The sequence below is a fragment of the Vipera ursinii genome (assembly GCF_947247035.1).
Source record: "Vipera ursinii genome assembly, chromosome: 5".
NCBI lineage: Eukaryota > Metazoa > Chordata > Lepidosauria > Squamata > Viperidae > Vipera > Vipera ursinii.
Genome location: NC_139518.1, coordinates 1820868 through 1836431, shown reverse-complemented (window position 1 = coordinate 1836431; position 15564 = coordinate 1820868). Strand labels below are relative to the sequence as shown.

General features: G+C 43.5%; 2 protein-coding genes across 7 annotated transcripts in view; one reads left to right on the top strand and one right to left on the bottom strand.

Annotated features, from left to right (window-relative positions):
• Positions 1 to 15168, top strand: part of LOC310641200 (lipoma-preferred partner homolog) — a 124605-nt gene extending 109437 nt beyond the window's left edge. For 5 of the 6 annotated variants that reach the window (XM_083364064.1, XM_083364063.1, XM_083364066.1 and 2 more), the window contains one exon: positions 14563 to 15168. In XM_083364064.1, coding sequence (XP_083220190.1) covers positions 14563 to 14667 — 105 coding nt within the window. In that variant the 3' untranslated portion in view covers positions 14668 to 15168. Of the gene's footprint in view, positions 1 to 3493; positions 4151 to 14562 lie in introns of those variants that run through there. The other variant, XM_083364068.1, reaches the window with a different exon arrangement.
• The window catches only part of LOC310641201 (transferrin receptor protein 1-like), a 546690-nt gene that overhangs the window by 448680 nt on the left and 82446 nt on the right, over positions 1 to 15564 (bottom strand). The gene's annotated exons all lie outside the window — the stretch shown is intronic.

Below are 15564 nucleotides of genomic sequence, written 5' to 3'. Positions count from 1 at the left end.
ATCCAAGAAACTTCTAGACTTTCTTAATTTTTTCCCCTCAAAACGTTTCGCTTCTCATCCAAGAAGCTTCTGGACTTTCTTAATTTTTTCCCCTCAAAACGTTTCTCTTCTCATCCAAGAATCTTCTAGACTTTCTTAATTTTTTCCCCTCAAAACATTTCGCTTCTCATCCAAGAAACTTCTAGACTTTCTTAATTTTTTCCCCTCAAAACGTTTCGCTTCTCATCCAAGAAGCTTCTGGACTTTCTTAATTTTTTCCCCTCAAAACGTTTCGCTTCTCATCTAAGAAGCTTCTGGACTTTCTTAGCTTTTTTCCCTTGAAAACGTTTCGCTTCTCATCCAAGAAGCTTCTTCAGTTCTTTAACTTAGGGTCCCCAACCCCCAGGCTGTGTGTACTGCTACCAGGCTGTGGCCCATTAGGATCCAGGTCACCAAAGTAGCAAGCAAGCATGCAAAGCTTCATTTGTGCATGCGTGTGCTTTAAGTTGCATGTGTGAAACCATTCCCCCCCAACGCCATCAAAACCGTTGAAGCTGCCACCGGTGGCACTGGTCCACCAACCCAAAATGATTGGGAACCCCTGCTTTATGTTCTACATTTAGGCAGGAAAAAACAAATGCACAGGTATGGGATAGGTGGTACCTTGCTCAATAGTAGTAACTGTGAGAGGGATCTTGGAGTCCTAGTGGACAATCCCTTAAATAGGAGTCAGCCGTGTGTTGCAGCTGCCAAAAAGGCCAATGCAATCCTAGGCTGCATTAACAGAGGGACAGCATCAAAATCATGTGAGGTGTTAATACCACTTTACAAGGCCTTGGTAAGGCCACACTTGGAATACTGCATCCAGTTTTGGTCACCACGATGTAAAAAAGATGTCGAGACTCTAGAAAGAGTACAGAGAAGAGCAACAAAGATGATTAGGGGACTGGAGGCTAAAACATATCAGGAACGGTTGCTGGAATTGGGTATGTGTAGTTTAATGAAGAGAAGGACGAGGGGGGACAGGATAGCAGCCTTCCAGTATCTCAGGGGCTGCCCCAAAGAAGAGGGAGTCAAGCTATTCTCCAGAGTGCCTGAAGGCAGGACAAGAAGCAACGGATGGAAACTGATCAAGGAGAGAAGCAACTGGTTGTTCCATCACTGGAGGTTTTTAAAGAGACTGGACAGCCCTTTGTCTGGAATGGTATAGGGTTTCCTGCCTGAGCAGGGGGTTGGGCTAGATTACCTCCAAGGTCCCTTCCAACTACTTCTTCTTCTTCTTCTTCTTCTTCTTCTTCTTCTTCTTCTTCTTCTTCTTCTTCTTCTTCTTCTTCTTCTTCTTCTTCTTCTTCTTCTTCTTCTTCATCATCATCATCATCATCATCATCATCATCATCATCATCATTATTATTATTATTATTATTATTATTATTATTATTATTATTATTATTATCTCACCAATCTAGCACACAAGTGAAGTCCACAAGTGTTAAAGTTGCCAATTTTGGAGACCCCCTGCTCTAGTGGAATAAGGACCAACCTCTCTTGAACTCCAGATCCATTGAAGTTCTTGACTTGGACCAGTTTTTTTTTTATGATTCTGAGTCGGATCCTAAAATTCTCAGGGTTAAAGGAGAGGCTATTACTTCCCCCAAACAGCCTGTCTTTATCTGCCGGTTTCTGGAAATTAGGAATAAATATTTGGTGCCCTTTTTCACCTCTGCACATTCTTGGCACAGCTGCAAAAGTTTCTCAGTCGGTAAGAAAATGCCAAACTGCAGCAAAAGTTGGTTTCTCAACTTTTTCTTCCTGCTGCCTCCTGTATTATTGTTATTCTTTTTTCTGGGGCCTTGACTGATTAATTCATTGATTGATCGGGAGAGATTACCGATTGGCTTCGGTTTCCCCGAGGGCATTGAAAACGATGAGGCATCGGCTGGCATTTTTCTTCTTCTTTTTTTTACCCCAACCCACACATTCAGTCAGAGGCTTTCAAAATTGCCGTTCTCCTCCCGCGGTGACTCTATTAAAGCATTCCCTGGCTTAAGGACAAGAAACCGAGATACATTTGCGCTCTCTCGAGAGGTGAGAGGTTATAACGGATCCTGGCTTGGCTGCTGAAAGGAAGGAAGGAAGGAGAGGAACAGGTCTGATAATTGCCAAGGGGTTGCCAGCAGTGTCTCAAGCAGAGAAGGAATTTCTAGATTTGTAGATGGTTTTGCAGTGAGAAAAGTCAAATCTCCTCCTTGCTCCTTCTGTTCTTCGTTGTTACTTAATATTTATCTCTCTCTCTCTCTCTCTCTCTCTCTCTCTCTATCTATCTATCTATCTATCTATCTCTACCTCTATCTATCTATCTCTCTCTCTCTCTCTCTCTCTCTCTCTCTATCTATCTATCTATCTATCTATCTATCTATCTCTATCCATCTGTGTCTGTCTATGATGTCTTTCTCTATTATCTATCTATCTATCTATCTATCTATCTATCTATCTATCTATCTATCTATCTATCTATCATTCTGCCATTAACGGAGTCCTCAATTATTGGGCAGGGACCCATCATTCAGCTGTAGAGGGGCTTCAGACAACGATGATGATGACGACAACAACAACAACAATAATAATAATACCCAGGATGCTGGCAGCATCCCATGTCAACCATCAGCGTCAGTCGTTTTGAATGTTCAGTTGACTGAGGTTCATGAATACTACTAGTATTCATTACTAATACTACTAGTATTCATTACTAATACTAGTACTACTACTACTACTAAATTAACAACATTGGAAGAGACCTTGGAGGTCATCTAGTCCAACCCCCTGCTCAAGCAGGAAAGCCTATACCATTTCAGGCAAATGGCTGTCCAGTCTCTTCTTAAAAACTTCCAGTGTTGGAGCACTCACCGCTTCTGGAGGCGAGGAGTTCCACTGGTTAATTGTTCTAACTGTCAGGAAGTTTCTCCTTAGTTCTAGGTTGCTTCTCTCCTTGACGAGTTTCCATCCGTTGCTTCTTCTCCGGGCTCTTTGGAGAACAGCTTGACTCCCTCTTCTTTGGGGCGGCCCCAGAGATACTGGAGCTACTGCTATCATGTCCCCCCTCGTCCTTCTCTTCATTAAACTGGATGTCCTCAATTCCAGCAACCGTTCCGATCCATGCGCAGTAATTCGTTGGGCCTTTGTGAGCAATTTTGGATTCACTTAACACGAGTGGCAAGACAGGTCATAGAAAGGGGCAAAGCTCCTTTTACAACGGCCTGGCTTAGCGACGGAAACTTTGGCCTCCATCGCGGTTGTTGAGGACTTCCTGTATATGTTTCAGGAGGTGCTGCTAATCCTCAAACTGAGTTGGTTCCTGATTTCGGGCTGTAAAATGGGTCCAAATTCACTTAACAATAATCTTGCTTAGCAACTGAAATGTTGGACTCCTTTGGGGTCATAAAACAAGGACTTCCTATACTTCTTCGATAGGCGTTATTTTCGTTTTTCTCTCTCTTCCTTCCCTCCTTTTGAACAGCACATCCTGTTATTCCTTAGCACAGGAAGTCCTCGACGTAACGACCACGACGGAGCCCAAAATTTCTGTCGTTAAGCGTGACACTTGTTCCGTGAGTTTGGTTGCATTTTATGACCCTTCTCACTGCAGTTGTTAAGCGAATCGCCGCAGGATGAGTTAGTAACCTGGTTGTTGAGTGAATCCAGCTTCCCCCATTGACACTGCTCGTGTGAAGCTTGCAAAAGGGGATCACGTGATATTCCCCCCCCCCGGCACGGAAATTGCAACCGTCACAAGTCCATGCCAGTTGCCAAGCCTCTGGATTTTGATCACGTGACCCGGGGGGATGCTGCAACAGTCATAAGTGTGAAACAAGGTCCTAAGTCATTTTTTTCAGTGCCGCTGTAACTTCGAATAGCCACTAAATGAACGGTTATAAGTTGAGGACTACCTGTAAAAATGAAGTGAGGTAAAGTAAAGTGAAGTGAAATAATGAAATGAAATGAAATAAAGTGTAAAATAAAATAAAATACTGTTGTAAGTCAAGGACTATTTTTATTTTCTTATTTTTTATTTTAATCCCATTTATATCCCGCCCTTCTCCGAAGACTCAGGGCGGCTTACAAGCTTAGCAGTAGCCTTCATTCTATGTATATGCCTGCTTGTTAGGGCTTTCACACACACCCCAAGCGGCATTATTACAAAGTCAGCTTAATTGCCCCCAACAATCTTTACATACCTGGGAAGGATGGAAGGCTGAGTCAACCTTGAGCCTGGTGGGACTTAAACCTGCACTGATTGCAGGCAGCTGGTGTTACTTAAGGAGACGTTAGCCCACTGCTCCACCAAGGCTACCAATAAAATAATAAAATAAAATAAAATAAAATAAAATAAAATAAAATAAAATAAATAATAAAATGAAATAAAATAAAATAAAGTAATAAAATAATAAAATAATAAAATAAAATAAAATAAAATAAAATAAAATAAATAAAATAATAAATAAAATAAAATAAAATAAAATAATAAAATAAAATAAAATAAAATAAAATAATAAAATAAAATAATAAAATAAAATAATAAATAAAATAAAATAAAATAAAATAATAAAATAAAATAATAAAATAAAATAAAATAAAATAAAATAAATACTGTTGTAAGTTGAGGTCTACCTGTAAAACGAAATAAAATAAAATCAAGTAAATAAAATACTTTTGTAAGTCGAAGACTATCTGTAATTAAATTAAATTTAATTAAATTTAAATTTACATAAAATAAAATAAAATACTATTGTAAGCTGAGGACTACCTGTAAAATGAAATAAAATAAAATAAAATAATAAAATAAAATAATAAAATTAAAATAAAATAAAATAAAATAATAAAATAAAATAAAATAAAATAAAATAAAATAAAATAAAATAAAATAAAATGCTCTTATAAGTCTACCCTGTACTCCATGGAAAGTGGGATCCCTTGGTGGAGCAGTGGGCTGATGCCTCCTTAAGTAACACCAGCTGCCTGCAATTAGTGCAGGTTCGCGTCCCACCAGGCTCAAGGTTGACTCAGCCTTCCATCCTTCCCAGGTAGGTAAAATGAGGACCTAGATTGTTGGGGGCAATAAGCTGACTTTGTAATAATGCCGCTTGGGGGTGTGTGAAAGCCCTAATAAGCAGGCAGATACATAGAATGAAGGCTACTGCTAAGCACATTTGGTTTGTGCTTAGATTGTAAACCGCCCTGAGTCTTCGGAGAAGGGCGGGATATAAATGGGATTAAAAAAAAAAATAACTGCCTAGCCAAAACCCCCAACAAGGTTAAATGAGGGGTTAGGTTTCTCCTTTCCAGTCCGGGAAAGAAATTGAGCCCAGCATTTTGCCTGGAGCTAATCAGCCAGCCATTATTTGGGGGCGGAGGGTGGTTTGAAATTCATCTGGGGGAATGAAGGGGCAGCCAACATGCAATCGCAGGGGAAGCGATATGCAAAAACACAATGTTCCTCCTTGATTGGCAACGGCCGCAACTACGGGGTGGGGGGCGCTGCCCGGAACTGTTCAGCAAGCAAGCAAAGAACGAAAAGCATTCCGGGCACTTGCAAAACGCTGCTTGGCAAGAGTTCAACGTGATTGTTGTTGCTGTTGTTAGTTTGTCGATCTTGGAAAACTTGCTCCGTTTGAGGAGTTCGCCATTTGGAGTAAGAATAACAGAATAGCAAAGCTGGAGGGGACCTTGGAGGTCTTCTAATCCAACCCCCCCTGCTCAGGAAAGGGAGACCGTGTACCATGTCAGACAAGTGGGTGTCCAGCCTCTTCTTAAAAACCTCCAGGGATGGAGCATTCACAATTTCAAGTGGCAAGCAGTTCCACTGGTTTATCGTTCTCACGGTCAGGAAGTTTCTCCTTAATTCCAGGTTGGTTCCGTAATGATCTTCCACCCATCACTTCTTGCCCAGAACAGAATAACAGTTGGAAGGGACCTTGGAGGTCATCTAGTCCAACCCCCTGCTCAAGCAGGAGACCCTATACCACTTCAGACAAGTGGCTGTCTCTTGTTAAAAGCCTTTTTTGGAAGGGAGGGAGGGAGGGACAGAGTTGGAAGGGACCTTGAGGTCATCTAGTCCAGCCCCCTGCTTAGGCAGGAGAACCTATGCCGTTCCAGACAAGTGGCTGTCCAGTCTCTTCTTAAGAACTTCCAATGTTGGAGCATTCACAACTTCTGGAAGCAACTTAAGAACCGTCACAGCATCTCCGTGGTCATGTGATCAGAATTCGAACACTTGGCAACTGACTCGTGTTTATGACGGTCGCACAGCGTCCCGGGAGTGTGTGTGTCACGTGATCCCGTTTTGCGAGCTTCCGACAAGCAAAGTCAGTGGGGAAGCTTAACAATCCTGTGGCTAACTTAACAACTGCAGTGTTTCACTTAAGAACGGCGGCAAGAAAGGTCGTAAAACAGGACAAAATTCATTTCACCACGAGGGGACAAAAATGTCCAATCCAGTCTGAATATCTGGCTGGCTGTGCGCCAAACCATCCTAATAAGGAAAAAAAAGGAAGTCAGTTGCTATGACAACCTTGATTGGGGCTCTCAAACCCACACCGGAAGGGCTTCCTTGATATCTGGAAATATTAAATTTATTGGAACTGAACAGCCTAATTTTAGAAAAAATCATGAGGGGGCCATAGTTCCCTCATGCTGGCTCAGGAATTCTGGGAGTTGAAGTCCACCAGTCATAAAAGAGCCAAGGTTGCCTACCCCTGGCTTACACCTAATATAATAAACAGGGAGATCCTCGATTAATGGCTACACTTGAGCCCAAAATTTCCGTTGCTAAGCGAGACATTTGTTAAGTGAATTTTGCCCAATTTTACGACCTTCCTTTGCCACAGTTGTTAAGTGAATCACTGTGGTTATTAAGTTATTAGCACGGTTGTTAAGTGAATCTGGCTTCCCCATTGACTTTGCTTGTCAAAAGGTCGCAAAAGAGAATCGTGACCCCGGGATTCTGTGACCATTGTAACTATGAGTCAGTTCGCAAAAGGGGATCAGGTGATCCTGGGACGCTGCGGCCGTCATAACTATGAGTCTGTTCACAAAAGGTGAACTGCAACCGCCACAAGTACATGCCAGTTGCCAAGCCTCTTAATTTTGAGCCCGTGACCGTGAGGGCTGCTACAACGGTCATAAGTGTAAAAAAAGGTCCTAAGTTCCTTTTTTTTCAGCGCCGTTGTAACTTACCAGAGTCACTAAATGAACGGTTGTAGGCCAAGTGCTACCTGTATTAGGTTTCCACCCCTCTTAGCAGGCAAATCCAACTGTGGACGGCTCATCCATAATGTAAAGTATTAAATAGATATGCCACTTTGACACCGTGCAGCTCCACGCAATCCAACAAAGACACCGCAATAAAATGGGCAACACACAAAAGCTAAAGCTACAACACGGCGGTTGGTTGGGTTGAAGTGAAGTGAAGACTCTATTTGGCCCCGTGGCGCACGAAGCTCTCCGTGTACGTCCGTGCAAAGCAGCAGAATAAGGTTAACAACAACAACAACAACAATGGACCTTGGAAGGGACCTTGGAGGTCATCTAGTCCAACCCCCTGCTCAGGCAGGAAACCCTCTGCCTTTTCAGACAGAGAAACAGAACAACAACAGAGTAACAGGTAGTCCTCGGCTTACGGCCACAGTCCAGCCCAAAATTTATGTTGCTAAGTGAGAAATACATTCACTTTGAGTTCTGCCCCATTTTACGACCTTCTTGCCACATTTGTTAAGTGAATCACTGCAGTTGTGAAATCGGGAACTCCGCTGTTAAGGGAACCTGGCTTCCCCCGTGGACTTTGCTTGCCAGCGGGACACAAAAAGGGCATCACGGGACATTGTAACCGTCGTAAGTTCATGCTAGTTGCCAGCTCTGGGACAGTGCGACCGTCATAAATATGAGCCGGTGGCCCAAGCCTCTGAAGTTTGATCACCTGACCCTGGGGGATGCTGCGACTGTCATTAAGTGTGAAAGATCGTCACACGTCGATTTTTTTCAATGCTGTTGTGACTTTGAACGGCCACTCAATGAATTGCTGTAAATCGAGGATTACCTGCATAGATAAGATGTATAGCAGCGAGGGTGAGGTTTGAACTCGGAGCTTGCCCTAATCACCCCTGCGATTACCTGATTCGGGATCCACTTCAAACCTCTGGCCCAAAAAAATCCCCCCTCCCCCCCAGCTTTTGAGATTGACGCCTGGAATTGTGGCTTGTGTCGAGCACATGCAAAGCGGATGCCTTTTGGCTTCTGTTGTGCAAATGCGCCATAGATTATATTCTAACTGGGAGGATGATTGGGAGAGAGTCATTAAATAAAATTGCGCTATGCACACCGGCCTGCTTTGGTCCCCGCACGCATTAAACGCTCCTTTCACAGTGTTTGTTTGTTTGCGTTTTCCTTCTGCATTCCCGGGAAGGGATGCGGCACTTGGCATCTAGAATAGGATGGGATGGGATAGGGAATAGGATAGAACAGAACAGAAATACAGAATGGAATGGAATGGAATAGAGTAGAATAGAAAAGAAAAGAAAGGAAAAGAAAAGGGAATAGAAGAGAAGAGGAGAAGAGAAGAGAAGAGAAGAGAGAATAGAATAGAATAGAATAGAATAGAATAGAATAGAAAAGAAAAGAATAGAATAGAATAGAATAGAGAATGAAATAGAATAGAATAGAATAAGAAATGGAATTTGAAATGGAGAATAGAATAGAATAGAATAGAGTAGAGTAGAATAGAAAATATGGAATGGAATGGAATAGAATAGAATAGAATAGAATAGAATAGAATAGAATAGAATAGAATAGAATAGAATAGAATAGAATAGAATTAGAAATGGAATTAGAAATGGAATTTAGAATAGAATAGAATAGAATTAGAAATGGAATTTAGAATAGAATAGAATAGAATAGAATAGAATAGAATAGAATAGAATAGAATTAGAAATGGAATTAGAAATGGAATTTAGAATAGAATAGAATAGAATAGAATAGAATAGAATAGAATAGAATAGAATAGAATAGAATAGAATTAGAAATGGAATTAGAAATGGAATTTAGAATAGAATAGAATTAGAATAGAATAGAATAGAATAGAATAGAATAGAATAGAATAATAGAATAGAATAATAACTTTATTGTCACTTTGAGTGTACACTAATCGGCATACATTAAAATGAAATTTCGTTGCATTCAGCTCTCAAAGGGTCACCATCTCCCATAGACACTACATAAATATGACAAAAAATAAATACAGAATTATGCACAGACCCACATATATTACACGACACAGAGAAACAACAGCCTAGTCCGGGTTGTGTATACATTTGCCTCTCTCCATGCGTGAATTCCACCCACGAACATGGGATTTGCATTCCCGTCCGTTGGGGGGGGGGAAATAACCTCGGCGAGCGATGCAGGAAGAGTGGACTGATTTATCCGTTTTTCTGCTTGACTTTTCCCCATGGCATCCCTTCCTGCAGAAAGCTCGGTTCTTTTATTTTGGGGGTGGTGCGGGGGGAAAGGATGGGAAATAAATATCTTTGTTAAGGGGATTGGATTGGTGGCAGGAAAGATCAGGTTCCCTTGGCAACCTTGCAAACGGATCCTTGCCGCCGACGTTGTCGTAACTGTCGGGTCTGATGGACATTAGCAAGCCGGTGACGTTCGGTCTTGAGGTGGGGATGCTGACGTATATGTGTGGGGGGAGTGTGTGTGTGTCGGAGACGAGATACCCCCCCCGGGGAGCTTTGCAGGTTTGAGTTGCAGAGTTCAGCAATCCTGTGTTGTGTAGCTGACACAGGTAGGGAGGGTGAAATGAGAATTACAACAGGTTGGGGATGGGGGTGAAGGAGATGCTCACTATTATTTATTTATCTGTATCGCAACTCAAGGCGGTGAACGTATTGAATGCATGTTTCCCCTCCTGTGAGGTTGGTTGGACACAGAGAGGGGGGGGGGGAAATGGCCCCAAAGTCATCCAGCTGCTTTTCATATCTAAGGCAGGTCTAGAACTCACCGTCTCCTGGCGATTGGCCCAAAGTCACCCAGCCAGCTTTCGCGCCTAAGGCGGGACTAGAACTCACCGTCTCCTGGCGATTGTCTGAAAGTCACCCAGCTGGCTTTCACACCTAAGGTGGGACTAGAACTCACCGTCTCCTGGCGATTGGCTGAAAGTCACCCAGCTGGCTTTCACGCCTAAGGTGGGACTAGAACTCACCGTCTCCAGGTGATTGGCCCAAAGTCACCCAGCCGGCTTTCATGCCTAAGGTGGGACTAGAACTCACCGTCTCCAGGCGATTGGCTGAAAATCACCCAGCCGGCTTTCACGCCTAAGGTGGGACTAGAACTCACCGTCTCCTGGTGATTGGCTGAAAATCACCCAGCTGGCTTTCACGCCTAAGGCGGGACTAGAACTCACCATCTCCTGCCGATTGGCCCAGAGTCACCCAGCTGGCTTTCACGCCTAAGGCGGGACTAGAACTCAGCATCTCCTGGTTTCTAGGCCAGCACCTTAACCGCTATACCACATTGGCACCAAAGCCTATAGTGCCCAGTTATTGCCAAGCGATCTCCCCTCCAAGGACTAACCAAGCCTAAGCCTGCTTAGCTTCTAAGATCAAACAAAATTGGGTGTTTTAAGGATGGTATAGCCAATTTTGATGCCACCAAGTTTAGAAATAAGACACTTACAGTTTTCTGCACAAGAATATTGTGTAGGTTGAACCACATAAACCGGCTGTGCTCATGCTGTGTAGTTCAGGAGATCTGGGAGGGATCTAGAAAGCTGGTTCGAGTTCTGTGCAAAGCTCGGGCAACGTTAACCTGGTTTAGATGAACCCAGGCTGTAAGGTTAGTTCATGATGCAAGATAATGGGGTGAAAGCAGAACACGGGCTAATTCTGTAACTGTCAGTTGTGTGAATGCAGACAAGGTGTCGGAATGTTTTTCTTGAAAAGGCATTCAGCTATCCCCACTCTTGACAGCTTGCTGGCCTTTATAATACCGGCAGTCCTCAACGTATGACCACAATTGAGCCCAAAATCTTTCGTTGCTAAGCGAGACAGTTGTTAAGTGAGTTTTGCCCTATTTTATGACCTTTTTCGCCACGGCGCTTAAGTGAATCCAGCTTCCCCCGTTGATTCGGCTTGTTCGGAAGGTCACAAAAGGGGATCCCGGGACCCCGGCACGCTGCAACTGTCATAACTACGAGTCAGTTGCCTTGGGTCTGAACTTCCATCCCATCACCACGGGGATGTTGCGATGGCCGTAAATGTGAAAAACGGTCGTAAATAACTTTGAACAGTCGCTAAATGAACTGTCGTAAATCGAGGACTATCTGTGTTGATAGAAACGGCACGCCCTGGCAAACCAGGATAGCTTCTAGCTTGTTGCATCCTACAGGGAGGGAAAGGTGTGCAAGAATTCAGCCTCGCGTTTGCTATAAATATTGCTCGGGTTTAAGGCACAGCATTCGCTCGGAATCCTTTCCTAAATTTCGCTGTAACAAATCTCCCTTCCAGAGTTTTGGTGTCCTTGGAAGCCCGTTCTTCTGGTTTTGTTGCCTAGCCAAAATAGCTCTTTGACAGCAAGCGTCGCGCAACATCCTAGCTCCCAAATCTCAGCTTTGCAAAAACCCAGTTGCTAAATTCACATAATGTGTTGGATGCAAACCACAACGGCTGCAGCTGCATGACTCATTTAACCCAGTTACCGAATTTGCCCATATTCACACAATGTCACGAAACATAAATTAACCACGCCACAATAGCAGAGCTGAAAGTCGACGCTCGGAGGCTTCCTTGTGCTGTGTGTTCACAGCCCCAGGGTGTGGATCAGTCAACACACCGAGGCGAAGCGAAGTTTCCATAACACACAAAACTAATTTTAGCGGCAGCTGACGTGCAGTGGCTTCCCGTGGCTAAAACCGAGATGCGAAAATTTTGGGATTGGCCACGGGTGATAAATATGCTCCAGTCAACGCACGAATAAAATGTTTCCTACAAGAGCGCAAAATGGATCCTGCAGAATCTAAAAGAACCTTGCTGGAAAGCTTTTCCAGCTAGTTCACCTGCCTTTGAATAAAGACGCTAACAAATTCCAGGTTTTTGCCAGCACTGAGTAGTGTTCCTCAACCTCAACAATTTTAAGAGGTGTGGATATTCCTCAGCCAACATTGTAGGGACTTTGTACATGTTCCCCATCCACCCATCAGCTTCTCTGATTCTTAGAATGGCTCCTCTTAATTCAGTTCAGAATAGAGTTGGAAGGGGCCTTGGAGGTCATCTAGTCCAACCCTCTGCTCAGGCAGGGGACCCTATCCCATTTCAGACAAGTGACTGTCCAGAGTCTTGTTTGATGGAGCACCCACAACTTCTCAAAGGGAAGCTGTTCCACTGATTAAATGGTTTTCCCTGTCAGGAAATTCCTCCTTAGTTCTAGGTTGCTTCCCTCCTTGATTAGATGATAATAATAATAATAATAATAATAATAATAATAATAATAATAAGAAGAAGAAGAAGAAGAAGAAGAAGAAGAAGAAGAAGAAGAACAAGAACAAGAACAAGAACAAGAACAAGAATAATAAGGAGGAGAAGAACAAGAAGAAGAAGAAGAAGAAGAAGAAGAAGAAGAAAAAGAAGAAGAAGAAGAAGAAGAAGAAGAAGAAGAAGAAGAAGAAGAAGAAGAAGAAGAAGAAGAAGAAGAAGAAGAAGTTGAAGTTGGAAGGGACCTTGGAGGTCATCTAGTCCAACCCCCTGCTCGGGCAGGAAACCCTATACCATTTCAGGCAAATGGCTGTCCAGTCTCTTCTTAAAAACTTCCAGTGTCGGAGCATTCACAGCTTCTGGAGGCAGGTTGTTCCACTGGTTAATTGTTCTAACTGTCAGGAAGTTTCTCCTTAATTCCAGGTTGCTTCTCTCCTTGACTAGTTTCCATCCGTTGCTTCTTGTCCTGCCTTCGGGGGCTTTGGAGAATAAATTGACCCCCCCCCTCTTCTTTGTGGCAGCCCCTGAGATACTGGAAGGCTGCTATCATCTCCCCCTACTCCTTTTTTTCTTGAGACTGGCCATACCCAAATCCTGCAACTGTTCTTCATGTGTTTTAATCTCCAGGCATTTAAACATCTTAGTTGCTCTTCTCTCCACTTTTTCCAAAGTCTCAACATCTTTTTCACATCGTGGTGACCAAAACTGGATGCCGTATTCCAAGTGTGGCCTTACCGAGGCCTTGTAAAGTGGTATTAAGACTTAACGGGATCTGGACTCTCTCTCTCTCTGTTGACTCTCTCTGAATCTCTGCAGTTGCTAAGTGAGTCACATGGTCGTTAAATGAATCTGGCTTCTCCCCCATTGAGTTGGCTTGCCCGGAAGGTTGCAAAAGGGGATCCCATGTTCTCGGGATGCTGCACCAGTCTTAAGTAAGTGGCAGTTGCCGAGCATCTGAATTTTGATCATGTGACCCATGGGGAGGTTGCAACGGTCGTAAGAGTGAAACACGGTCATATGTCACTTTCTTTGGTGCCGTCGTAACTTTGAATGGTCATGAAATTAAAATAATGAAATGAAATAGATAAAATAAAGTAAAATAATTCTATTCCATTCCATTCTGTTCTGTTCTATTCTATTTTCTTTTTCTTTCCTGTTTTCTATTCTATTCTATTCTATTCTATTCTATTCTATTCTATTCTATTCTATTCTATTCTATTCTATTCTATTCTATTCTATTCTATTCCATTCCATTCCATTCCATTCCATTCCATTCCATTCCATTCCATTCCATTCCATTCCATTCCATTCTATTCTATTCTATTCTATTCTATTCTATTCTATTCTATTCTATTCTATTCCATTCTATTTTCTATTTTCTATTTTCTATTTTCTTTTTCTATTTCCTATATCTGTGGTGGCGAACCTGTGGCATGCGTGCCACAGGTGACACGCAGAGCTCTCTCTGTGGGCACACAAGCCGTCGCCCAAGTCCTAGCCCTTCAGCTGGGTTTTATAAAACCCTTTTCGTTTTAGGCCTCCACTGTTGTGTGCAAAAATAATAATAATAATAAATAAATCAATTTCAACTTCTCCTTGAAAAAAAAACTCACAAAGTTGGAATTGATTGATTGAACTTTTAGTCCCACTCAGTCTGCCGTTACCAACGTAGCCACACCCACCTAATGGGCCACGCCCACCCATTTGGCCACACCCACACAATTGGCCATGCCCACCCGGCACCCAACAATACATAAATGGGTTTTGGGTTGCAGTTTGGGCACTTGGTCTCTAAAAGGTTCACCATCGCTGTCCTATATTCTGTTCTGTTCTGTTCTGTTCTGTTCTATTCCCATAATTCTTTATTCTATTCTATTCTATTCTATTCTATTCTATTCTATTCTATTCTATTCTATTCTATTCTAGACGGCTGGCCAGGGAATTCTGGCAGTTGAAGTCCACCCACCATCAGCCTGCCAAGGTTGAGAAACTCTGCCCTAGAATCCAGCTGAGCCATTCTGACAGTGCCCAGGTCTCAAAATTACTCTATTTTTCTTTTTTGCAGACCCAGGCCACCGGCATTCCTGGTGGATCTCCGGGGACCACCCCCACCGTGTCCACTCCGGTCACGGGGCACAAGCGCATGGTCATCCCCAACCAGCCTCCTTGACCGCCACCAAAAAGTCGGCCACCCCCAAACCTGGCGCCCAGCCAATCCCGGTGACGCCCGTTGGTCCCCTGAAGCCTCAGCCCGTTCCCGCGTCCTACACTACGGCCGCCACCCCCACCCGCCCCCCGTTCAACATGCAGGTGAAATCCGCTCATCCTGCCCCCCACTTCCCACCCTCGCCTCCCCAGTATGGCAGCCTGGCCCCCCAGCCTGCTTCTTCAATAGGGCCCTATGCCCCGGCTCAACCTCGGGCACCCGATTACGGCTACATGCCCCCGCCGGTGGTGGGTTATGGTTCGGCGCCACCGCCAAGCCGCCAGCCAGAACAGGCCTATTCTGGGAGCACCAACCTCAGAGGCTGGGAGGGAGCCGAGCCTTCCTATGGGCCTCCCAGCACCTGAAGCCTGAGCCAGCATACCCTCCAGCTGTAGGGCAGTACCCATCCTCTGAGCCAGGAGGAGCCACGGCTTTGAGCCAGCCTCTCAGCCGCCCACTTTGCAACCAAAGGTAAGGACCCAGGCAAGATATACAAGCTGCATGCTTTTGGGTTATCTGTCTTCTCTCTCTCTCTCTCTCTCTCTCTCTCTCTCTCTCTCTCTCTCTCTCTCTCTCTCTCTATATATATATATATATATATATATATATATATCCCCTAATCATGTATCAAATCAATCAATCATCTCTCTCTCTAGCATTATGTATCATCCATCTATTCATTTAATTATCTTCTGTATCTGTCTGTCTGTCTGTCTAATGATTATCTATCATCTATCTATCCAGCCATCTGTATCAATCAATCTTATCTATCTTTCTATGATTATCATTTATCTGTAATTTACCTATCTCTAGATAAATATCTCTCTTTATCTCTATGTATCTATCTCTATCTCTATCTCA